This window comes from Capra hircus, chromosome 3 (genome assembly GCF_001704415.2).
Source record: "Capra hircus breed San Clemente chromosome 3, ASM170441v1, whole genome shotgun sequence".
Taxonomy (NCBI): domain Eukaryota; kingdom Metazoa; phylum Chordata; class Mammalia; order Artiodactyla; family Bovidae; genus Capra; species Capra hircus.
Window position 1 is genome coordinate 26,823,369 of NC_030810.1, and position 24,339 is coordinate 26,847,707.

A 24,339-nucleotide genomic window follows, 5' to 3' on the forward strand; every position below is an offset into this window, starting at 1 on the left:
TTACTGATATTATTTTCGGCAGTTCTTTTTTATACACTAAGTAAGTTACACTCACATTGTTCAAAAGTTAAAAGAAACATAATGACAGAGTGAAGGTCTTCCTCTAACCCTGAAGGTAGCCATCTCAGAGGCAACCAATATAACTAATTCCATACTCTCCTGGAACTATTTTATATAGATATAGTAATTATGTGCATGTATTTATATACATGGTATGTTACCATTAAATAAATGGCAGGGCTACTAACAGAAATAAAAGCCAGAAAGAGGGCCTACTATAGGAAGGATGGTGTGTGGTTTTATAATTTGATATTTATAATGACTACAAAACTTCCTAAACACCCCAGAAATGTAACTGATTTAATGGAAAATCCCAAAATACATGACAGCCATTTCCATACTTTGCTACAATGATTCCATGTGCTTAGAAAAACGAAATAGGGCTCCTTGAAAACAGATCACAGTCCTTCCTTGTGAAGCCCTTCACTCCTCTTTCAGAGCATACAGCACATCATCCTGGCTGATGTTGAGCCGCACCCGAAGGAGCACGTCATTCCTACTAGGCTCCACGAGGAGGAGACGGCAGGCACCCAGGCGAGAGCACACTGCCATCGTCTCCGACATGGTGGGGTACGGGAGGCCCTCCATCCTGCACAGCGCCACGTGTTGGATGTATACCTAGAAACAAAAAGCAAACCTGAGGTCAGCTAGTCAGAAAGGTAGTCTTGTATCCAATCATTATTTCTTCTTTTGGGAAACTGAGACACTTCTTTTCCAGGATACTCAGGACCCCAGAAGGGAACCAAGGGGTGCCCCACTGGGATGAAAAGACAGGGACAGAATGTAGTATTGGCCTGAGGATCAGAAAATAGCAGGTCTGAACCCTGGTTCTACCAATTACCTAAATAAGCAAACTGGGCCAGTTATTTCTTTTAAGCTTCAGTTTTATCTATTAAATATATGATATTCCTCATAAGTTAATAGATATGAAATGCCTAGTAACTGTCACAGCTGTACAAACAGTCCTCATCTCCAGGGGCTGATGGTTCCAATTGAGATTGTCATAATTCAAGTCAAATTTTGCTATACAGGCATTTTTCCTTGGCAGAAACAGTGAGCAAGTGCCAAGGCATGACCCTTGGAAAAGTCAAAAGTCCAGAGAGAATACAGAACCCTCTGCAGAAGAGCTGTCTCAGGCTTTAGAAAACCAGTAACAGGCAAAACATGATTAGCAACTAAATATTTAAAAACAGAATTCAGGACTTCCCTGGTGGTCCAGCCAAGAGCCCACCTGCCAACACAGGGGACACGGGTTCGATCCCTGGTTCAGCAAGATTCCCCGTGCCTCAGGGCAGCTAAGCCCACGCACCGCAGCTACTGAGCCTGCAAACCGAGAGCCTGTGCTCTGCAGAAGCAGCTACGATGAGGAGCTCGAACACCACCACAGAGCAGCCCCTGCTCGCCTCAAGAGCAAACCTAAGAGTAGCAACAAAGACCCAGAGCAGCCAAACATAAAGAAATGAAGAAAGCTCGAAGGAAATGTTTTCCTGACTTCTCTATTTATCTAAAATGTACACACAAGACATACAAACTGCTGGGTATATACTCAAACATCTTTGATAATTCGTCTTCAAAGGCAGCCCAGTACATATGCACACCAGTTTCAAACAAACCTCGCTTCCGCCAGTGTCTAGCAGCCAACTTAGAACTGATGCAGACCAGGGGAATCCTACTGTTTAATTAAAGCATAGAGAAGGCCTGAGGCAGGTGTTGATGCGATGTGATTTCTGCCCAGTGCTCTGAATGTCAAAGTGAAGAAATTCCATGAAGCACCGCTAAGTGGCAGGAGTAACCATGACTCTCTTAAGATAGCCAAAATGCCTTGTCATCTGATTAGTGACTCACACGAATGGATGAGAGATTCCCACTGTCTCTACCTACTATCCATCGAAACCACAGCCAAGGGAATGGGCTTGGCAGAATCAGCGGGGAAAGAAGACCCTATTGAACTTGACTCTAGTGTGGGAAGGTGAAGAGACATGAGAGGTGTAGAATAAGTGGGAGGCCCCCGGCTCACTAAGGCATGAACCCTAATGATTCCTTTACTTGACATAACTGAAATTATGCTCAGAGCATTTGGATTGGTCTTTGTGATTTGTTTTTAAACAAGGCTTGTTCTGAGAGCCATGCCTCCCACCATACCATAAACTTTATCGGGGCAGTACCTTTTGTTCATCTGTGAATCTCCCACTTGCATAAAAGTATCTGGCACATAGTAAAGCTTCAGTCTCATATGCAGAAATCATTTGCTCTAGGTCTCTCCTCATGCAATTCAGTATGGTTTTATTTTCAATATACCAGCTCAATAAAAACGAGCTGGTTTGATATTCCCACATATTTTAAAGGCACCAGAGCAAAATCTAGGATTTTTGAAAAACAGATCAATCACCTGTTGAAATGTTGCTTCCTCCAGTCCTGATCGACGGAACTCTGCAAGGATCGCTCTCAGGAAGCTCTGTTCCAGAATGGAGGAATTTCTTAAAGAAAATGAGGAAATGTGAGTTCTCCGAAGTGGCTGCACAGTAAACGTGTGAAGCTTCAAAGATACGAACGTGCACCTGGGTCCAGCAAGGAACCAGAACCTGTGCCGTCAACCTCAGGGTGAGTAAAGTGGTAGCTTGCCCTCCATCTCCTATTGCTGATGATCGCTCAGCTCTACCGTCTCCCACCACCTCTCCCTGCTCTAGTCAGTAACTCTGCTTGCCTGCACTGGTTGCCAGCTCCTCTATGCCAGGTGTTGAACTGTACTATATACTTTTGTAAGATGAAAAAATGTTTTCCTTATTTTGTGTTGTTGTTTTTTATGTATTATGTGCAAATATTATAAACCTATTACAGTACAGTACCATATAGCCAATTGTGTTAGTTGGGTACCTAGACTAACTTTGTTAGACTTACTAACACACTCTCAGAACGGAACTCATGTGTATGTAGGGGACTTCCTGTACCACCAACCTGGAGAAAAGTCAAATAAAGATATTCTGTGTTTTTAGAGAAGAGACAGGAAAAAACTTGGAACTGTTTCCTCCTATGTTCCTATATTATTTGGCAAGGATTCTCCTTCCCCCTCTAAAGTCTCAAAATGATATGAAAAATACCCCTTTGGAGGTGTGGGGACACAGCAAGTATATCTGGACATGTACCAGCAGTCCCATTACATGGCTGAGTACATCATTCAAAGTTAGAGAATAGCTACTTCGATCTTATTTCCACAGCACTTTACTTCATAAACACCTATAGTGTAACTCAATATATCATACTAGGATTACATTTCTGTCTCTCTGACTAGACTACGCCCCTGAAGAAAAAGAACAGCATTGTCGGTAAATGCAGGCTGAATGAGTGAAAGCTTTGAAAGGAGAACATGGTTCCGTGGCCCTCTTCAGTGCCCTCCAACGGAGGTTGGGAGTCAGGAGGCAGAAGGGTCTTACTTGATGGCAGTGATATATGATGATGAAAACATCTCATCTATGGCTTCTAGTAAATGGGCGGTAGTCACCAGGCCGGGGCAGCCAGGCTTTTGGCAGGAGAACTCACAGATCTCTGTGGCACGCCTACAAATGTCCAGGCAGCGTCGTGCGTCTCCAGAGAGGGCTGCTACCTACAAGAGGCAATGTTTTATTCCTTGAGATCCCCGTGTCCTTTCAGTCCATGAGAAAAACCAACTGGTTCTGTGTTCAGCTAAAAAGGAAAGGTAGGGGGACTCTCCCGGTGGTCCAGTGGTTACGACTTCACCTTCCGATGCATGGAGTGAGGGTTCGATCCCTGGTCAGGGAGTTAAGATCCCACATACCTCTTGGGCATGGAACAGAAGCAACATTGCAGCAAATTCAATAAAGACGAATGGACTTAAGCCTGAAATTAAGTACTTAGCCCTTGCTGGGAACCTGGTGGGAGCCCAGGTACACTGTAAATTATCGTACTGTGTCTGGAACTCTTCCCCGAGTCCACACCTTTGTCTTGGCCTTACAGATAATTCCAGAATGGAAAAGGCAGTAATTCTCAGCTGTATTTAATAATAGAGAAATGAAGAAACCTACAAGAAGAGACCCCTGGCCCAAGATTATTATTGAACCATCTGGAAAAACAAGGGTCTGTTCCTTGCATAAAGAGAAAAAGCCAAGAGACTGAAGTGGAGCCTATTTTGCCAGAGCCTGAGGTTCATAGCACGTGGTCAGTTTTGGAAACCGCCTGGCCAATGGCTAAATGAACCAGAATCAAGAGGGAATGAAGCCATGAAACCGGAGGACCCAGAGGAATCCGTGATTAGATGAATCAGACCAATCCCCCATGCCAACGGCTGTACTTCTGTGCCTGCCCTTCCATGTGCACTGGGGCTGAGGGGCTCCTGGGCTCCCTTCCCAGGGAAGCCTATACTCTCTCCCGAGGTGACAGAGGGCCCTTGCATTTTAAATTGCACTGAGGGAACTCCTAAACTCAGCGCTGTCTGCAGGCACCTCTGTTTCAGTATTCCCAGTGCTTGCCAGCAACACCATCATTTGCCTAACAACCACTGCAGGCCATGACATCCTGTCTGATGGTATCCCCCCGAAAATATTTTCTTCCAAAATTTATACAACATCAGGTTTAAAAAAGCAAACTGTAGGGAATTCTCTGGTGGTCCAGTGGCTAAAACTCTGTGCTCCCAATGCAGGGAGCCCGGGGTTCCATCTCTGGCTGCGGAACTGGATCCCACATGCCACAACTAAGTGTTCACATGTTGCAAGTAAAGATCCTGTGTGCTGCAACAAGGCAGCACAACCAAATAAACAAATAAATACTGAAACAAATCAAAAATAAAGTGATAAGATTAAACAACAGAAAAGCAAATTATATAGGTGTACACACATATACCAAACTAGGACATTAAAAAGAGTTATTTCTGGGAAGTGGGATTATAGTTTTTATATGTTTTCTATTTCTGCTTTCAAAATTCAACTATAAGACATTCAAAATACTTTTGGGTCACTTTTCCAGTGACCCAAGACAGAAATATGAACAGCAGTGTATATTATTCCCTCCTTCTAATCCCCCATATTCAGCTGGTGAGGATATCCTGGGGGTGTTTCCTCCCTATCTTTCCTCCTTCCCTCATGGAGCAGCTCCATACAGAGGATAATAGCAGGGACTCAAGGGCTGCTGCAGAGGCCTAGAATCAGAGTGGGCAGGGGACCCTGGGAAGCAAGAAAACACCCAAAGCAGTTCCCCCTCCAAGCGCATGAGTCTTGGGGACCATAAGCACTCCTTTTGACTGCTGCTGGTGTGAGGGAGTCAAGAGAAAAAGCGGGGGCCACCAAACATGGAATCTTGCATAAACTTGGGGTCCAGACACCACCACACCCCCAGTATGAGGGTGAGTGACACTCTTCATGCAGAAGGGATGGCAAGAAAAACGGCCTGTGTGACTTTGGTATTGAGGGGTGTTGGGGGGAAAAAACCCTCTGAGTCTTTAAACCACAAGCCCTCATGTGGATCTGCAGTCCAAATTTATGTTGTATCTCCTAAAAACCCTCAGTGGAGAATTTTGTTTAAAAATGGTCCCAGTCGGCAGTGCCTCTTGGTAACTGACAGAAGCACAAAATGAACTAAATGAATTCAAGTTCAACCCAGGCCTCAATCAACTTCCAGATAAAGCTCCAAGGAGCAAAACACAAAAAACAAGGAAACAAGGCCATAGAGACGTGGCCTTGTTTATAGAAGTAATAGAAGTAAACTCACAAAGACGTCAGATATCATAACTACAAGATAAACAATATAGGTATGTTTCTTTTTATGTTAAGGAACAAAAGAGAGGTTTGAAATTACAGGCCAGAGTTTTGGGTAAAAACAGCAGCCAAATTTGAAGCCTTCTGAAACATTATTTAAAGACCAAGAACCCTAAATAAGCAAGCAACTGGAGAGCAGTAAACAATATAATTCTGAAAGTTAGAAAGAGGTGGCAGGGTAGTAATGGCTGACTTAGCTGACTGTAGGAAGCCCAGTCCTGAATCAGTAGTGAGGAATCCAAGAACAAACCTAAAGCTACACTAAAAATCTTCAAAACACTCAAATTGTTAGTGGTACTGGAACTGGGGGTAAAGGGGGAACTTTGTCTAAAATGAGGAGGACTGGTTGAAAGTTAAGAAACGGACGCCCTAGATTAGGAGTCAGCAAATTATGGCCTGCTACATGTTTTTGTAAATAAAGTTTTATTGAAACACAGCTTTGCACATTTGTTTACCCGGCTGCTTTCACAATATAAGGGCAGGACTGAATAGTGGTAACAGACCATTATGGCCCACAAAACCTAAAACATTTACTACTGGCCATTCACAAAAGGAGTTTGCTGACCCTTGCCTAGGCCTCTGCCCCATTTCATGCTGTTGGGTGAACATTAGAGCAACTGAGGGCTCTGTGAGAAAGTGTTATGCCTTGGTAATTTGTGCTGTTTCCATAAAACTCTCTGCCCTGGAGATTATCCCACTTATACCATGGCAGGAGACCAGACATTTATTCTCAAGGAAAGATAAAGTTTATCGACCTGGAACACTAGCAACTGTTGCCAAGAAGGGGATGTCCCTTACTAAATAGAGACAGTTACTATTTGCATACTGAATTTGAAGACCTCCACCCTCCCTGACTCCAGCCCACCTCCCCTGGTCAAAGGAAGAAAACCTCAAATAAGTAGGATGGTATATAAAAGGGCAATTCATAGGGGGAAAAAGAACTTTCAGAAACTGTATGACTGCAGGGGTAGAATTGATGCTTTTGAACTGTGGTGTTGGAGTAGACTCTTCAGAGTCCCTTGGACAGCAAGGAGATCAAACCAGTCCATCCTAAAAGAAACCAGTCCTTAATATTCATTGGAACGACTGATGCTGAAGCTCCAATACTTTGGCCACCTGATGCAAAGAACTGACTCATTGGAAAAGACCCTGATGCTGGGAAAGACTGAAGGCAGGAGAAGGGGACCACAAAGGATGAGATGGTTGGATGGCATCACCGATGGGATGGACATGAGTTTGAGCAAGCTCTGGGAATTGGTGATGGACAGGGAAGCCTGGCGTGCTGCAGTCCATGGGTTTGCAAAGAGTAGGACATGACTGAGCAACAGAACTGAACTGAGGGGTGGAGAAACTCTACCCAACAGAGGGGGTAGAGAGTAACTTTGAGGCTCTCTCTCCTGGAAAGCATAGTTTGGAGATAAACACCATATCTGGCTCTCTGGTTACCCTAATACTTGGAGTGCTCAGCTCTGAGCACGTTTTATAGACAGGTGTTGCTGCTATAACCATTCCGAATTCACATTGTTTCTGGCGAGAAACTAGACATAAGTTTACAATTCTTTTAAGTGCTGAAATACTGTGGCTGTGTGGTTTCTTTTGTTCAGCCCCAGGTAGATGTTTAACCTGCTTTGTTCCCCAGCAGCCTTGGAGAACTCTTAATGGAATCTCAGTTGGCATTCTCCCAGTGCGCCTCAAGTGGGAGAATGCCACACGTCATACCCACCACAGAGCATGCACCCTGCTAGGCACATTACAGACACGGTCTCATTTAATTCCCACAATGACCCTATGACATAGCTCTTACCATTCCCATTTTTCAGAAAACTGTAGCCCAGAAGTTTTAAAGTAACTTTTCTATAACTTGCCACATACCTATTAGTGTTCAAACCACGTCTGTCTACCTCATTGACTATGTTGCTCTTCTAATCACACAAAACACTGAATCAATTAATCTTCGTTTATATATATATATGCGCCCATCATACTCAGAGCCTTTTAATAATTAATCCTACAGTAAGAAGCTTAAGGAATTTTTCAGAATTTTGTTTCTATTTTCTGGGAATTTGTTTTTATAGGACTTCCTAATTTTTTCTTCACCTCCAGAGCACCTAGTCTAGGGCCTGACATGGGCAGGTAGTCAGCAAACACTGTCAGTGTGGCTAGGGGCGTCCCAAAGGCGACTTACCTTCCTGGCTGCCAGCTGGATGGTATCATCCTCAAAAGCCTTTACGTGTCTGAGTCGGGACAGTAGGATCTGCTGCAGCTGGCTGTGAGTATAGGGCTGGAAGCACATCCTGGTTAGACCCTGGGGAGCCGAGACGACAGAGGAACAAGTTCATGGGTTTCCCACTCGGGACAGTCCTGGTGGAAAGCCACTTGCAAATCCCCCAAACCAAGTCTCAGATAACAATTTACACATTCATCCCAGGACTACCACTGCTTCCTGCTCCTTTTGTTACTGACAATGGCCCGTGGGACCCTATAGGGCAGTAGTTCTCAATGATTTTTCCATTTAGTTTAAAAGAAACTTTATTCTACCGGAATCATTTACTAGTAGATCTGGGCAGAGGTGCTCTCGTTAGAGCTAGAGAGGATCTTTGGCTCTATAACACCGGCTGAGCGTCTGGTTTCACTTCTGCTGAACCACAAGGTCCACAAGGCCAGAGACTGGGTCTGCCCTGTTCACTGCCATATTCCGTGCATCTAACACTGCCTGCCAAGGGCTAAGCACTTAAATAGTTTTTAAAATAATTAAATGTTTAGTGCTCTGTGCAGTTTGAGTGCAGAGGTAGTAGTAGAAGCCCAAGAAGATACATTTGTAGAAAGCCATGCAATGGTGACATATTTAATTCTAATGTAGAAATTACCAGAATTTCAGAAGTCACACTTCTTCCTCTCCCCATCTATTTTAGATTCCCATGTATTCACTTTTGCAGAGCTCCTCGGCCCCGCTTCTGGGACTATAAGAACAGCTCGAAAATGGCCCTACCAGTCGGCTGGACACCCGGTTCATCATGATGCGCTCTGGCAGGTCCATGGTGTTAGCAATGGTCAGGACCACAAGGCGGGCCTCCTTGTGAGTGGGCCAGTCAAAGAGACTGTACATCACGTCTTGTTTCTGGGTCCACAGGAGGTCAAGCTGCCAGGAAACGGAGAGAGACGCAGGGTCAACCACAGAGAATGAGCCGGGCCCCCAGAGAGAAGCTGGTTACCACTGCTTCAGCAGCACGTGCCCTCAGGTCACACCACCTGAGCAGCAAGGATGTCGATGGACACATGCCCTGCCCCACCCCCACCACCAGAGAATGTGCCTGAGTGAAGGAGAAGGGAGCCAAGACTTCCCTCCTGCCTTGTATCTGCTCCCGAACATCAGTCCAGAGCCACTCCGGTCCTCCCGTGGGCGCCTTCTCACCTCGTCCACAAGCAGCACGGTGGTCTCCTGAGAGGACGCTTGAGTGCAGAATCGCTTAGCAAGCAGTTCTGCTGCGTGGCTAGCTGTTGCCCTTTTACCTGTCAGCTTCTGCAGTGAGGGGGAAAAGAATGGGAGTGGTATACTCTAAGGATTTGACTCCCCTTTTAAGAGTTTAAAGTTAAATCTGCCTATAGAGGAAGCTATTTAGCCTGAGGACTTCAGTATCTTACCCTCTGCCTTCCACATGGGAGGAGAGAAGGCCACAAGAGACATAAATTGTGTCTGAAATGCACACGAGCCACAGGCCAATCCCAGAAGCCCCTCCAGAATCATCACTGCATGACTGGACATTACTTGTTCCGGGACAGCAGCTAGTGAGTCAAAGAGTGAGACTCAAAGTCCAGCCTACCCTTTTCTAGTGTACTGCCATGCCTGCTGTATACAAATGGTTTTCACCCTCCTGGTAAGTACTAGCTCCCAGACTTCAAGGTCCTTGAGGGCACGAATTCTGCCTTCTTTGCCCTTTCTACTGCTATACATATGGCAAGTTGAAAACATATTATATGCACAAAACTAACTAAACCTTTCCCTTTTCATGTGCCACCCAGAAACGATATTTTCCAAAAAGCTCAAATCGGAATTCCCTGGCAATCCAGTGGCTGAGACTCTCTGCACTTTCACTGCTGAGGGCCTGGGTTGAATCCCTGGTTGGGGAACTAGGATCCCGCAAGCTGCTTAACCAAAAAAAAACACCCCAAACCAAAACAAAATAAACCAAGAAAGCTCAACAAGCTCTGCTCACCTGCAAGATTTGCACGTAGACTTGGTGGGGTTCTGTCAGCTTCATGCCATTGACCTCAATGTATTGAAAGGGAGGAACTTCATTGGCTTGGGCCGCCTGCTGCAGGCAACATATCACCTCGTGCACAGTGGCAGTCTTCCCTGTCCCAGGGACCCCGGAGATGTACATGCACCTGGGGCGAGAGGAGAAGACCTCAGCTAGATCTGTGTAGCTGCGTCACACTATCGTCAGTTATGAGTATGAGGATGTATGCTGAAGGAAGGACAGAGACCCATGAAATGTGGAGGTGGGAGGAGTAGGGGTCATTTCTGGAAGCTGATTAGAGCAGGACCTGTTTATATACAGTCACTCATTCCATAAGCAATGCTGTATGCAAAATGCCTCCCCCAAAAGGCCAGAGTTATTTTCTGTGTAAGACAAAATTTCTATAGAAATACTGTGATAATAAAAGCTGCTTCAGCAGTGAGCTTGCCTGTTTTTCCAACACTAGGGAAAGATTGCTTGGTTGAACTGCACCTATGGTGGTACACTAGCAGGGGCCTCCTGACCATTCTGCCCCCCTCAACACAACTCACCCTCCAGTGTGGTCAAGGAGTTTGCTTTCCACAAAGTTGTAAATGTCTTGGAATTCCTGTTCCCGACAGGGAAGAGACTCGGGTACAGCAGAAACATGCAGCCTACAGTGGTGGTAAATGAGAGAAAAAGAGGGCATTAGAAACAATTTACTATCAACTCTGTAATAAAGGAAAAGGCTTATCTACAGTTTCTACTGGAAACCTTAATCACAAATCCACGGGAATGCCTTCATTCTTAAACCTCTTCATTTGGCCCTTCTCCACCCAGACAAATTACCCAGCTCAGTGGTTCTAATCAAGAGTACGTATTACTTGGGAGCTTTCCCCAGATCACGTGGGTGGACCTCATCTCACATGAGATTATGATTCAGCTGATTTCTGGCAGGATCTAGGCTCACCTATTTTTAAAAAGTCCCCACAAAGTTCTAAAACGTACTGCAACTGAGAAACAGTGTCATGACCTTGCGTCCCTGAGAAAGGGGTAGCAGTGCACTGCAGACTCCTCCCAGAACTTGTCCACAGTAGTTCACTCAGACACTGCTTGAGAGGTTTCTCCTTTCTAAACATGCACCTTCATTTTACCCTCTACCTTTATTATATACTGGGCTTCCCTGATAGCTCAGTTGGTAAAGAATCCGCCTGCAATGCAGGAGACCCCGGTTGGATTCCTGGGTCGGGAAGATCTGCTGGAGAAGAGATAGGCTACCCATTCCAGTATTCTTGGGCTTCCCTTGTGGCTCAGCTGGTAAAGAATCTGCCTTCAGTGCGGGAGACCTGGGTTTGATCCCTGGTTTGGGAAGATCCCCTGGAGAAGGGAAAGGCTACCCACCCCAGTATTCTGGCCGAGAGAATTCAATGAACTGTATAGTCCATGGGGTCGCAAAGAGTCAGACACAACTGAGTGACTTTCACTTTGTTATTATATACACAATGACTATGAAGCACTGCCAGTTCACAGGAATAAAAGCAGAGGTCTGTTTCAGCCTATCTGAAAGGGGCCCCAGAGCGGCGTCACCTTAGCCGGGCCTCCTCCAGCATGTTGGTGGGCTCCTGGGCAGGCAGGTTTCGGCTGCGGATCTGGGGAGTGGCATCACGTGGTGTTCTGGGCTCAGGCTGTGTTCAAAAGAGGGAAATTTAGATAATCAACAAGGACCTACTGTACAGCACAGAGAACTCGACTCGATATTCTGTAATAACCTAAATGGGAAAAGAATCTGAAAAACAGTGGATCTATGTATATGTATATAACTGAATCACTGCTGTACACCTGAAACTAACACAGCATTGTAAGTCACCAATACTCCAAAACAAAATAAAGGTTTTTAAAAGAGAGAGAACATATTTTAGAAGGGAAAAACAAAGCAAACTCCATCCAGGATGCATCAGCAAATCTGATTTGTGATGATCCGATAAAAGCAAGAGAGGCAGCGAGTCAACTCCTCTTAGTCTTTTCCTGTATAAAGTGCCAAAATTCTCCCTTTCTCCCCTCACATTACACCTATATTTTGTTCACAGTCCAAACAATTTCTTATTTCTAATTTACATATAGTATTAGGATAGGAAAACACTGTCAGTCTGACTCAACGAAACTATGAGCCATGCCATGTAGGGCTACACAAGACGGACGGGTCACAGTGGAGAATTCTGACAAAATGTGGTCCACTGGAGAAGGGAATGGCAAACCACTTCAGTATTCTTGCCTTGAGAACTCCATGAACAGTATGAAAAGGCAAAAAGATAGGACACTAAAAGAGGAACTCCCCAGGTCAAGTAGGTGCCCAATATGCTACTGGAGATCAGTGGAGAAATAACTTCAGAAAGAATGAAGGGATGGAGCCAAAGCAAAAACAACACCCAGTTGTGGATATAACTGGTGATGGAAGTAAAGTCTGATGCTGTAAAGAACAATATTGCATAGGAACCTGGAATGTTAGGTCCGTGAATCAAGGCAAATTGGAAGTGGTCAAACAGAAGATGACAAGAGTGAACATTGACATTCTAGGAATCAGTGAACTAAAATGGACTGGAATGGGTGAATTTAACTCAGATGACCATTATATCTACTACTGTGCGCAGGAATCCCTCAGAAGAAAAGGAGTAGCCATCATGGTCAACAAAAGAGTCCAAAATGCAGTACTTAGATGCAATCTCAAAAATGACAGAATGATCTCTGTTCGTTTCCAAGGCAAACCATTCAATATCACAGTAATCTAAGCCTATGCCCTGACCAGTAATGCTGAAGTTGAACAGTTCTATGAACCTACAAGACCTTCTAGAACTAACACTCAAAAAAGATGTCCTTTTCATTATAGGGGACTGGAATGCAAAAGTAGGAAGTCAAGAAACACCTGGAGTAACAGGGAAATTTGGCCTTGGAGTACAGAATGAAGCAGGGCAAAGGCTAATAGAGTTTTGCCAAGAGAATGCACTGGTCATAGCAAACATTCTCTTCCAACAACACAAGAGAAGACTCTACACATAGACATCACCAGATGGTAAATACTGAAATCAGATTGATTATATTGTTTGCAGCCAAAGATGGAGAAGTTCTATACAGTCAGCAAAAACAAGACCGGGAGCTGACTGTGGCTCAGATCATGAACTCCTTATTGCCAAATTCAGACTTCAATTGAAGAAAGTGGGAAAACCACTAGACCATTCAGGTGTGACCTAAATCAAATTCCTTATGATTATACAGTGGAAGTGAGAAATAGATTCAAGGGATTAGATCTGATAGAGGAAAACAATGGAATGGGAAAGACTAAGAGATTTCTTCAAGGAAAGTAGAGATATCATGGAAACATTTCTTGAAAAGATGGGCATAATAATGGAAAGAAATGGTATGGACCTAATAGAAGCAGAAGATATTAAGAAGAGGTTGCAAGCATACACAGAAAAACTGTACAAAAAAGATCTTGATGACCTAGATAATCACAATGGTATGATCACTCACCGAGAGCCAGACATCCTGGAATGTGAAGTCAAGTGGGCGATAGGAAGCATTACTATAAACAAAGCTAGTGGAGGTGATGGAATTCCAGTTGAGCTATTTCAAATCATAAAAGGTAATGCTGTGAAAGCGCTGCACTCAATATGCCAGCACATTTGGAAAACTCAGCAGTGGCCACAGGACTGGAAAAGGTCAGGTTTCATTCCAATCCCAAAGAAAGGCAATGCCAAAGAATGCTCAAACTACTGCATAATTGCACTCATCTCACACGCTAGTAAAGTAATGCTCAAAATTCTCCAAGCCAGGCTTCAGCAGTACGTGAACCACGAACTTCCAGATTTTTGAGCTGAATTTAGAAAAGGCAGGGGAACCAGAGATCAAATTGCCAACATCCACTGGATCATTGAAAAAGCAAGAAAGTTCCAGAGAAACATCTGCTTTATTGACTGTGCCAAAGCCTTTGACTGTGTGGATCACAATAAACTGTGGAAAATTCTTCAAGAGATGGGAATACCAGACCATCTTACCTGTTTCTTGAAAAATCTGTATGCAGGTCATGAAGCAACTGGACATGGAAAAACAGACTGGTTCCAAATCGGGAAAGGAATACATCAAGGCTGTATATTGTCACCCTGCTTATTTAACTTATATGCAGAGTACATCATGACAAACTACTTTGGCCACTTCATGCGAAGAGTTGACTCACTGGAAAAGACCCTGATGCTGGGAGGGATTGGGGGCAGGAGGAGAAGGGGACGACAGAGGATGAGATGGCTGGATGGCATCACTGACTTGATGGACGTGAGTCTGAGTGAACTCCGGGAGTTGGTGATGGACAGGGAGGCCTGGTGTGCTGCGATTCATGGGGTTACAAAGAGTCAGACACGACTGAGCGACTGAACTGAACTGAACTGAACTGAACATCATGACAAACACTGGGCTGGATGAAGCACAAGCTAGAACAAGATTGCTGGGAGAAATATCAGTAACCTCAGATATACAGATGACACCACCCTCATGGTACAAAGTGAGGAACTAAAGAGCCTCTTGATGAAAGTGAAACAGAGTGAAAAAGGTGGCTTAAAACTCAACATTCAGAAAACTAAGATCATGGCATCTAGTCCCATTACTTCATGGCAAATAATGGGGAAACAGTGGAAACAGTAACAGTTTATTTTTGGGGGCTCCAAAATCACTGCAGATGGTGATTGCAGCCATGGAATTAAAATACGCTTGCTCTTTGGAAGGCAAGTTATGACCAAAAGAGACAGCATATTGAAAAGCAGAGACATTATTACTTTGCCAGCAAAGGTCCATCTAGTCAAGGCTATGGTTTTTCCAGTGGTGAGAGTTGGACTATAAAGAAAGCTGAGTGCCGAAGAATTGATGCTTTTAAACTGTAGTGTTGGAGAAGACTCTCGAGAGTCTGTTGGACTACAAGGAGATCCAACCAGTCCATCCTAAAGGAAATCAGGCCTGAATCTTCATTGCAAGGAGTTATGCTGAAGCTGAAGCTCTAATACTTTGGCCACCTGACGTGAAGAACTGAGTCATTTGAAAAGACCCTGATGCTGGGAAAGATTGAAGGTGGGAGAAGAAGGGGATGTCAGAGGATGAGATGGTTGGATGGCATCACCAACTCAATGGACATGTACTTGAGTAGACTCCGGGGGTTGGTGATGGACAGGGAGGCCTGGTGTGCTGCAGTTCATGGGGTCACAAAGAGTCAGACACGACTGAGTGACTGAACTGAACTGAACTGATGAAGGAATGAATAAAAGTATGGGTTATATACTTTTTCCAATAAACTTATCTTAAAAGAAAGACAAATATTAAGAAATCCTAAATATTCTGCCCCAATACAGGGTAGAGTAGAAGGCATAAACTAGGTTTGATTCATAAGACCCTCCTCTATTCCACCCCTGTGAGTTGCATTTACTGATTAAAATTTAAAAAATCATCCCTAAAAAAAGATTCTCCTTTAGACTTTTTTGAAAATATGGCCAAACTTTAGTTCAGAATTTCCACAATTCACTATATAGTACCCAGAGAAACTGCCCCAGATTTTTCCACTCCAGACCCCAGGGTCACTGTCCAGCTTAGGCCAACAGCCCTATTTTACTATTCTTTTCCTTGCCACTGGCTCACTAGAGCAGGCCTGCTACCCAGCAGTATCCATAGGGTTTTCACAAAACACTCTCTTTTGTGGAGGCGTTTCACCTACCAACCCTCTGCTTCCAGCCAAGATATAAAGTGACAATCTCTGCACCTTTTCTCAAAAGCAGAGAAGCACTTAAAGACTCAAATCAGCTTTACATTATTAACTTGGAGAAAACAGGGAAATAGTAACAAAACCTTGCTGAGAAGGTATTTTTTTAAAAAAGGCTGTCCTCTGACCTTTTTTATTATGCTAAAGAGGGCCCCCCACACCCTAAATCCATTCTTCTGGGTGGGACTCAGAAAATGGAATCAAACCAGAGCTATTCCCTTATATAAGATTGCCTGGTCTCCAAAGGTGATCTACTGCAGAGGTTCCCAACCTCCAGGATCTAATGCCTGATGACTGGAGGTGGAGCTTACATCATAATAGAAATAAAGTGTACAATAAATGTGATGCGCCTGAGTCATCCCTAAATCCACACACCCACCCTCCCTCAACCCAGTCCATGGGAAAACTGTCTTCCATGAAACCAGTCCATGGTGCCAAAAAGGTTGGGGGCTGCTGAATTGGATTTCTTTCCCTAAAGATCTTTTGTTGACTTCAACCCAAGCTCAATCACATTTTTCTTGATATGGAGAAATGGAGATGGGTTTAGAAAAATTCTCCTAATTAGGCATTTCTAAATTGCTCTAAGGAACAAGATGCTTCATGAAGAAAAGTTTCCTAATATACTAATAGTCTCCTGGAAGGTCACAATAACATAAGTTAAAGGCCCTGAGAAGTCATGTGACAGTGAAACCAATTTAACTTTAATCCAAATATTTTTCAAACATATCTGAACACGGTAGGACCTCTTTTCTCAATAGCTTTCAGTGTTCTGCTCAGTTTCACACAAAGCAGACAGCCGTCCCCATTTTAGTCCTAGGGTTCACTTAGAACTTTCCTCCATAAATACACAAAGCACACTATTCAATATTCTGTAATAACCTGTATGGGAAAAGAATCTGAAAAAGAACTGATACATGTATAGCTGAATCAACTGGCTCTACACCTGAAACACACTGTAAATCCACTACACTCTCCCCCACCACCAAAAAAGAAGCTTTCCTCTATGAATATTTCAAGTGGCATAGCTTTGAATTTGAGAGACATGTTCTCAAAATCCAGTTGTTACTAGTTGTGTGACTTTAGTCATCACGATTTCTAAATTAAGAGAGGAGCTTCACTGGGAATAAACCTAAAAGAACCTTACAGTTTTCTTTGGTGTCTTGGAGGGGGTCTGTAAGGATGACTTCATGGAAGAGCGTAGGTTCCTGGACATACTGTTGGGTGTTCTCCTTGGAAGCGGGGTTGTGGAAGCCTCTTCCTCCTCACTGTCAGAGTCTGAAATCTCGGCTGCTGGCAGAAACTCTTCATCATTTTGGTCACTTTTACTGTTACCTAAAAACCTAAACGGCAGGACATGTTATTTTCTGATATTCAGTGTGTGAAGTCTAAATAAGAAGCTCCTAACAGGTCAGTGTGGATGCGAGTATTGCAGTCTCTCCTGCAACTGAGCAATATCAGATGTGCTCCAGTTCTTGGGCCCTTGTTACTGAGAAGCTCTGCTAAGGGCTTTATTTATATTATTTCATTAAACCCATCAACAACTTTGTGACTTGTATATTACTTTTCCCATTTTACAGATGAGGAATCCACAGCTTAGAAAGGTTAAGTAATCTTCCCAAGGCTACACAGACAGTATTAGGTTGGTGCAAAAGTAACTTCAGTTTTACATTGGTGAACTTTGCTGTTTGATATTGTAATACATTCTTAAATACCTGTGGTTATGCTATATATCATCTTAATGCATATTTGTTGCTTCATGTTTTTTTGCTAACAACATTACTTGCTGTTTATTTTATATTTATTTTAGACTAGGGAAATGATGTTAGACAAAAGGCAAATTCAAGCAATTTTCTTATCCGAGTTCAAAATGGGTTGTAAAACAGCAGAGACAACTCACAGTATCAACAACGCATTTGGCCCAGGAACTGCTAACCAACATACAGTGCAGTGGTGGTTCAAGAAGTTTTGCAAAGGAACAAAAGCCTTGAAGATGAGGAGCGCAGTGACTGGTCATCAGAAGTTGAGAGTGACCAACTGAGAGGATCATCAAGGCTGAAAGTGTTACTTGCTGAGTTGTGTCTGAGTCTTTGTGGACCCCGTGGACTGCAGCCTACCGGGCTCCTCTGTCCATGGAGTTCTCCAGACAAGAATACTGGAGTGGGTAGTCATTCCTTTCTCCAGGGGATCTTCCCAACCCAGGGATCAAACCTGGGTGTCCTGCATTGCAGGCAGATCCTTCACCATCTGAGTCACCAGGGAAGCCCCTCACTGAAGCTGATCCTCTTACAACTATACAAGAAGTTGCTGAAGAACTTAAAACCGACCTTTCTACATTCTACATTCGGCATTTGAAGCAAATTGGAAAGGTGAAAAAGCTTGATACCTGGGTGCCTCATGAGCTGACCACAAATTAAAAAAATGTCATTTTGAAGTGTCGTCTCTTATCCTACACAACAATGAACCATTTCTCAATCGGATTATGACATACAATGAAAAGTGGATTTTATATGACAACTGGTGACAGCCAGCTCAGAGGTTGGACCAAGAAGAAACTCCAAAGCACTTCCCAAAACCAAACTTGCACCAAAAAGAGTTTGTGGTCACTGCTTGATGGTCTGCTGACAGTCTGACCCACTACAGCTTTCTGAATCCCAGCGAAACCATTACATCTGAAACCTACGTTCAGCAAATCAATGAGATGCACCGAAAACTGCAAAGGCTGCAGCCAGCATTGGTCAACAGAAGGGCCCAATTCTCCACAACACCACCTGACTGCACGATGCACAGCCAACGCTTCAAAAGCGGAACGAATTAAGCTCTGAAGTTTTGCCTCATCCACTACATGCACCTGACCTCCTGCCAAACAACTACCACTGCCCCAAGCATCTCAACAACTTTTTGCAGGGAAAACACTTCCACAACCAGCAGGAAACAGAAATGCTTTCCAAGAGTTCCTCGAATCCCAAAGCACAAATTTTTACGCTATAGTAATAAATAAACAGACTTATTTCTCGCTGGCAAAAATGATTTGATTGTAATGGTTCCTATTTTGATTAGTAAAGATGTGTTTGAGCCTAGCTATAATGGTTTAAAATTCATGGTCCAAAACCGCAATTACACCAACCTAATAAATGACAAAGTCAAAGTGAAATCGCTCAGTCGTGTTCGACTCTTTGTGACCCCATGGACTACAGCCTGCCAGGCTCCTCTGTCCATGGGATTTTCCAGGCAAGAATATTGGAGTTGGCTGCCATTTCCTTCTCCAGGGGATCTTCCCAACCCAGAGAGCGAACCCAGGTCTCCTGCATTGTAGGCAGATGCTTTTACTGTCTGAGACACCAGGGAAGTCACAAAGTCATAATGACAAAGCCTAGGTTCAAATCCAAGTCTACCAGAATCAAAGTTCATGTTCTTAGGCACCCTACTAATAGTCTTGGTGGGTGTGATGATTATGGGGCCCCGGGAGCCACCTAAGCCAAAGGCAGTGTTTCTTGTCCCTTTCAAACTATGATGTTTATGTGAAATTAACACAATTCCAGACATACTAGGTAAAGGTAAATTTCAATGGATTAGCAAATAAACAAGAAATGTTAAGATTTAAGAAACAGGATTATAGATTTCACAGATGGCAGTGATGTTTTTCTGCCCGCCAAGGAGCAGTCTTACCTAAGCTGCTGCCTAATCCGATTCAAAGTCAAGATAGAACTCTTCCTGCGGATACGGGAAGTAGAGGGAGCTTCATCCCGAACTTCTGGTTCTTTACCCTCCCTGCAAGATATCATAGCAAGATTACGGAAAGCGGTTTTGGGTGCCAGCTATCAGCAGCAGGACTGGAAGTGAGTCAGGTAGCCTAACAGGCTCTTATTCTTTCGGCAGCTACTTTGGAAGGAGCTAAGCAAAATTTGCCAAGAAGTTTATAATGGAAGTTTGACTCAAACCCAGAAATTAAAGTTTGCCAAAAGCTTATCATTTAAAGTAGACTCATCACCTCCACAACTAGAAATCAGAATATATTAATACTAACTCTACACAGAGTTTCTTATTCTTTTTAAATTTCTGATGTATTATAATTTACTATCTACTTAAGGTTAGTAGCAATGCAGGTGTACTCTCAATGCAAAGCATTTATCAAGAAATCTAGGTAAAGGACTTTACTGGAAGTCCAGTGGTTAAGATTTTGCCTTTCAATGCAGGGGGTGCAAGTTTGATCAAACCAGGTTTGATCCCTAGTTGGTGAACTAAAATTCCATATAACTTGGGGCTAAAAATCTAAAACTTAAACAGAAGCAATATTGTAACAAATTCAACAAAGACATTAAAAATGATACACATTAAAAAAAAAAAACCTTAAAAAAAAAAAAAAAAGGAAACCAAATAAAATCAGAAAAGCCAGGTGCTAGAGTTTCTGAGCAGGAAACACTAAAATTTCAGGATTGTCATGTCTGTACAGCCCATTATGTACAGACAATGCCCAGTGTCAAACTTCAGAGTTGTTATAGATGCATTATCTTCTTGTATTTTATGTATTTGAAAATGGTTTCCGGTTTTAAAAAACAGAAAGAAACTGACTAAGAAAATCACTGTTAAAATGTGGTTAAGAGCCAAGCAAGCAATGAAATCCAAGACTGTGAAGCAATTCAGGTCTGGGAATTATCTTCTGGAGCAGCAATCCCCAAAGGAAAGCTGGGTGTATCAGAATCATCCTAAGAGTGTCTCAAAAATACAGATTCCTGGGCCCAACACTTGGAGACTGATTCACTACATCTGGGGAGAGGCTCAGAAATCTGGATTTTAGAAAAGCTGGTGATTCTGTGACATAGACAGATTGACTGGCTGTGACCCACACATTTCCATCATGTGAAGGATCTTGATTTGCTCTGTGGGAGGCAGGATAACATCCCCAGTCACCTTCTTTTGATGTATTCTGGTTTCAGAATCACAGAAGGCACCAATGAGGATTTCCGTCCCCCGCTGGTAGGATTAAGTCTTCTTTCTTCACTAGTCTCTGTTGCTTTCAAAGCTGGGACTCGAGTTCTCAGGATCATGCCATGATCAGGTGAAGTCTTCCTGGCATCTTTGGTACAGGAGTGTTGAATCTCTCCAGTTTTCTCTGGGGCTTTCAGAGCTGGAGATGAGGTCTGAGAACCATCAGGCAGAGACCTCTTTGAAGGTGACATGATCTCAGAGAAGGCCACTTTCCGTTTCATTCTTCCAGGAGAATCCAATGAGGCACACGAAGTTGCCTGGGAAATCCTTGTGTTAGGAGTCCTAGGGAAACCTAAGTTCAAGAGAAATCACTATAGACAGTGTGTGAATTTTATAACAAGCACTGTACAGATTGCTAATCTCTTTAGAGATAAATTCTTCCACTGAGTGATACAAAGACATGAATTATCCATATTTGGAATTATTCTATACTATCTTTTCCCAGGTTAGGTAGCTCTTATATTTTTAGTCTCTCTCTTAAATTCTAAGGGTAATTTTGCTAGCTGAAACAAACAGTTAACTCAGCCTTCATAGATAAATGTTCAAACATCAGGTGTTCCATGAAGTAATCTCCCAGAACAGTTGTTCTCAACCAGGGTGATACTGCACATCCTCAAGCCCCATTCAACCCCATCTGAAATTTATTCCAATGGCTCTGTTGAGTAACACCAAGGCCTTACATTTTTTCTTAACCCAGATTATACCAGTGGAGAGATGGATCCTGCAGGCAATCAACTGGGCTTTGAGAGTACACAGAACCACATTTGGGGCTCCTCCAATTTCATCATGATCAAAGGCATCAAGAACCTGGACATTCATTCACAGACGAATAGCTCATCAATTGAGCTATTAAAATGCCAAGGTATATACCAGGTGCTAGGAGACAAAAGTTGAATGAGACCCAATCCTGGTTCCCATCCTAAGATACTCTAGTCTAACAGGGCAGATGAGATGCATAAATGTCTATAATACCAAGTTTAATAATGATCCTAAAGCATCTAGTGCTAATAAAGAGGGCTTCCCAGATGGCTCTAATGGTCACCAACCTGCCTGCCAAAGCAGGAGACCATAAGAGATGTGGGTTCGATCCCTGGGTCAGGAAGATCCCCTGCAGGGAGGGCATGGCAAGCCACTCCAGTATTCTTGCCTGGAGAATCCACTGGACAGACAGGCCTGGTGGACTACAGTCCATAGGGTCGCAGAGAGTCGGACACGAATAAAGCAACTTAACTCGCTTGCACACTAATAAATACAGCTCTTGAGACAGGCCTTGAAAGAAAGGCAAAATTTCAACAGAGTTGAAAGGGGAAGGAGGGGGACGAGTGAAGAGAATAACTGAGATTGATGTGAGCTAAGGCAGCGAGACAGGAAAGCACTGGGCAGAGTTCACTTCAGCCACAGCACAGGGTGTGTGTGGAACTGCTGCTGCAGGCAAGGCAAGAAGTCAGCTAGCACCTGTGTGGCAAATACGAGGATAACGCATGTCTAGAATGTCCCAATATCCTCATCTCCCTTATGTCTCATTTCCCCATCTTTCTGTCAAAAACAATCCATAATATTTTCCTCATAACTGCCACATCTAATTATGTCACTGTGTCAAGTTTAAATTTCTTACCCTAACTTTCAAGGTCCTACAAAATCAACAGTGAAAAAAATACCGCAATTATTTCTAAATGGTGACTGTACAAATTATTTCTTTAGTAGTCGTCTGCATTTCCAGAAAGTTTCATTATGTTCATATTCAGCTCCTAAACATACAGAAACTGTGGGAAATTCTTAAAGAGATGGGAACACCAGACCACCTTACCTGCCTCCTGAGAAACCTGTATGCAGGTCAAGAAGCAACAGTTAGAACTGGACATGGAACAACAGACTGGTTCCAAATAGGAAAAGGAGTACGTTAAGGCTGTATATCCCTGCTTATTTAACTTCTGTGCAGAGTACATCATGCGAAATGCCAGGCTGAATGAAGCACAAGCTGGAATCAAGATTGCCGGGAGAAATATCAATAATCTCAGATATGCAGATGACACCACCCTTATGGCAGAAAGTGAAGAACTAAAGAGCGTCTTGATGAAAGTGAAAGAGGAGAGTGAAAAAGTTGGCTTAAAACAACATTCAGAAAACTAAGATCATGGCATCTGGTCCCATCACTTCATGGGAAATAGATAGGGAAACAATGGAAACAGTGAGAGACTTTATTTTTTTTTTTGGCTCCAAAATCACTGCAGATGGTGGTTGCAGCCATGAAATTAAAAGATACTGGCTCCTTGGAAGAAAAGCTATGACCAACCTAGACAGCATGCTAAAAAGCAAAGACATTACTTTGCCAACAAAGGTCCGCCTAGTGAAAGTTACGGATTTTCCAGTAGTCATGTATGGATGTGAGAGTTGGACTATAAAGAAAGTTGTGAGCCGAAGAATTGATGCTTTTGAACTGTGGTGTTGGAGAAGACTCTTGAGAGTCTTTTGGATAGCAAGGAGAATCAACCAGGCCATCGTAAAGGAAATCAGTCCTGAACAGTCACTGGAAGGACTGATGCTGAAGCTGAAACTACCTGATGTGAAGAACTGAATCGCTGGAAAAGACCCTGATTCTGGGAAAGACTGAAGGCAGGAGAAGGGGACGTCAGAGAATGAGATGGTTGTATAGCATCATCAACTCGATGAACATGAGTTTGAGTAGGCTCCAGGAGTTGGTGATGGACAGGGAAGCCTGGCGTGCTACAGTCCATGCGGTTGCAGAGAGTCAGACAGGACTGAGTGACTGAACTGAACTGAACTGAAACATACATTATACTAAGAAGTTTCAAGACTACTCAGTGAACTTGGCACAGAAACAAAAAAATTAAGGACACATAATAGGATGAGGATGAGCTCACAGAATGGCCATGGAGTAGCTTCCAGACACATTATTAGTGAAAAAAGTTAAGAGGGAAAATAATACATCCAGTATAATGCTCTACTGGCTAAGAAATAATGGGAAATAAAATTAGGAGAAAAATAAATCGGAAACTAATATAATTTATTACAAAAAGATGAGGCAGAATCAGGGTGAGAGGATAAAGAAAGGGATGGGGCTTCTCTAAGGACACTCGTCTTATTTTGACTCTGTGCTAATGTTTCACATGTTTTAAAAGTCAAAGATGGGAAAAGCCCTAAAATTAAACATAAATGAAAGAACTTAACTGTATATCACCAATAAATAACGATTAGCAGAAGAAAAATATTTAATCAAAGTAACATTACTCCCTCAATGGAATATATTCTAAAAATATAAAGAATAACAAATTAATTACAATTTGGAATTATGCAACGTGGGAAGGATGGGAAGAACCCTGTGGTGTAGATTAGAAGTATCAGTATGAATTTAAGAGTTTTAAGATTATAACAAATACATATATATAGTTCTTAGTTCTTCCGCTAAGGATCTAAAAGCAACGTCACCTTAGTAGCTGGGCTCTTAAAGAATTAGCTGATTATAGGGCTTAACATTAGTAATCATTAAGAAAATGTTAAT

The 24,339-nt window shown here is 43.1% G+C and overlaps 1 protein-coding gene across 1 annotated transcript in view; it reads right to left on the reverse strand.

Moving 5' to 3' along the window:
- ORC1 (origin recognition complex subunit 1) overlaps nt 347-24,339 on the reverse strand; it is a 35,999-nt gene continuing 12,006 nt past the window's right edge. The window contains exons 7-18 of the mRNA XM_018044165.1: nt 20,742-21,111; nt 19,500-19,601; nt 16,978-17,173; nt 11,630-11,727; nt 10,615-10,716; nt 10,040-10,211; nt 9,238-9,345; nt 8,815-8,964; nt 8,011-8,130; nt 3,492-3,661; nt 2,450-2,537; nt 347-678 (exon numbers count right to left, since the gene is read on the reverse strand). Of these exons, the coding sequence (XP_017899654.1) occupies nt 484-678; nt 2,450-2,537; nt 3,492-3,661; nt 8,011-8,130; nt 8,815-8,964; nt 9,238-9,345; nt 10,040-10,211; nt 10,615-10,716; nt 11,630-11,727; nt 16,978-17,173; nt 19,500-19,601; nt 20,742-21,111 (1,871 nt within the window). The 3' untranslated portion in view covers nt 347-483. The remainder of the gene's footprint in view (nt 679-2,449; nt 2,538-3,491; nt 3,662-8,010; nt 8,131-8,814; nt 8,965-9,237; nt 9,346-10,039; nt 10,212-10,614; nt 10,717-11,629; nt 11,728-16,977; nt 17,174-19,499; nt 19,602-20,741; nt 21,112-24,339) is intronic.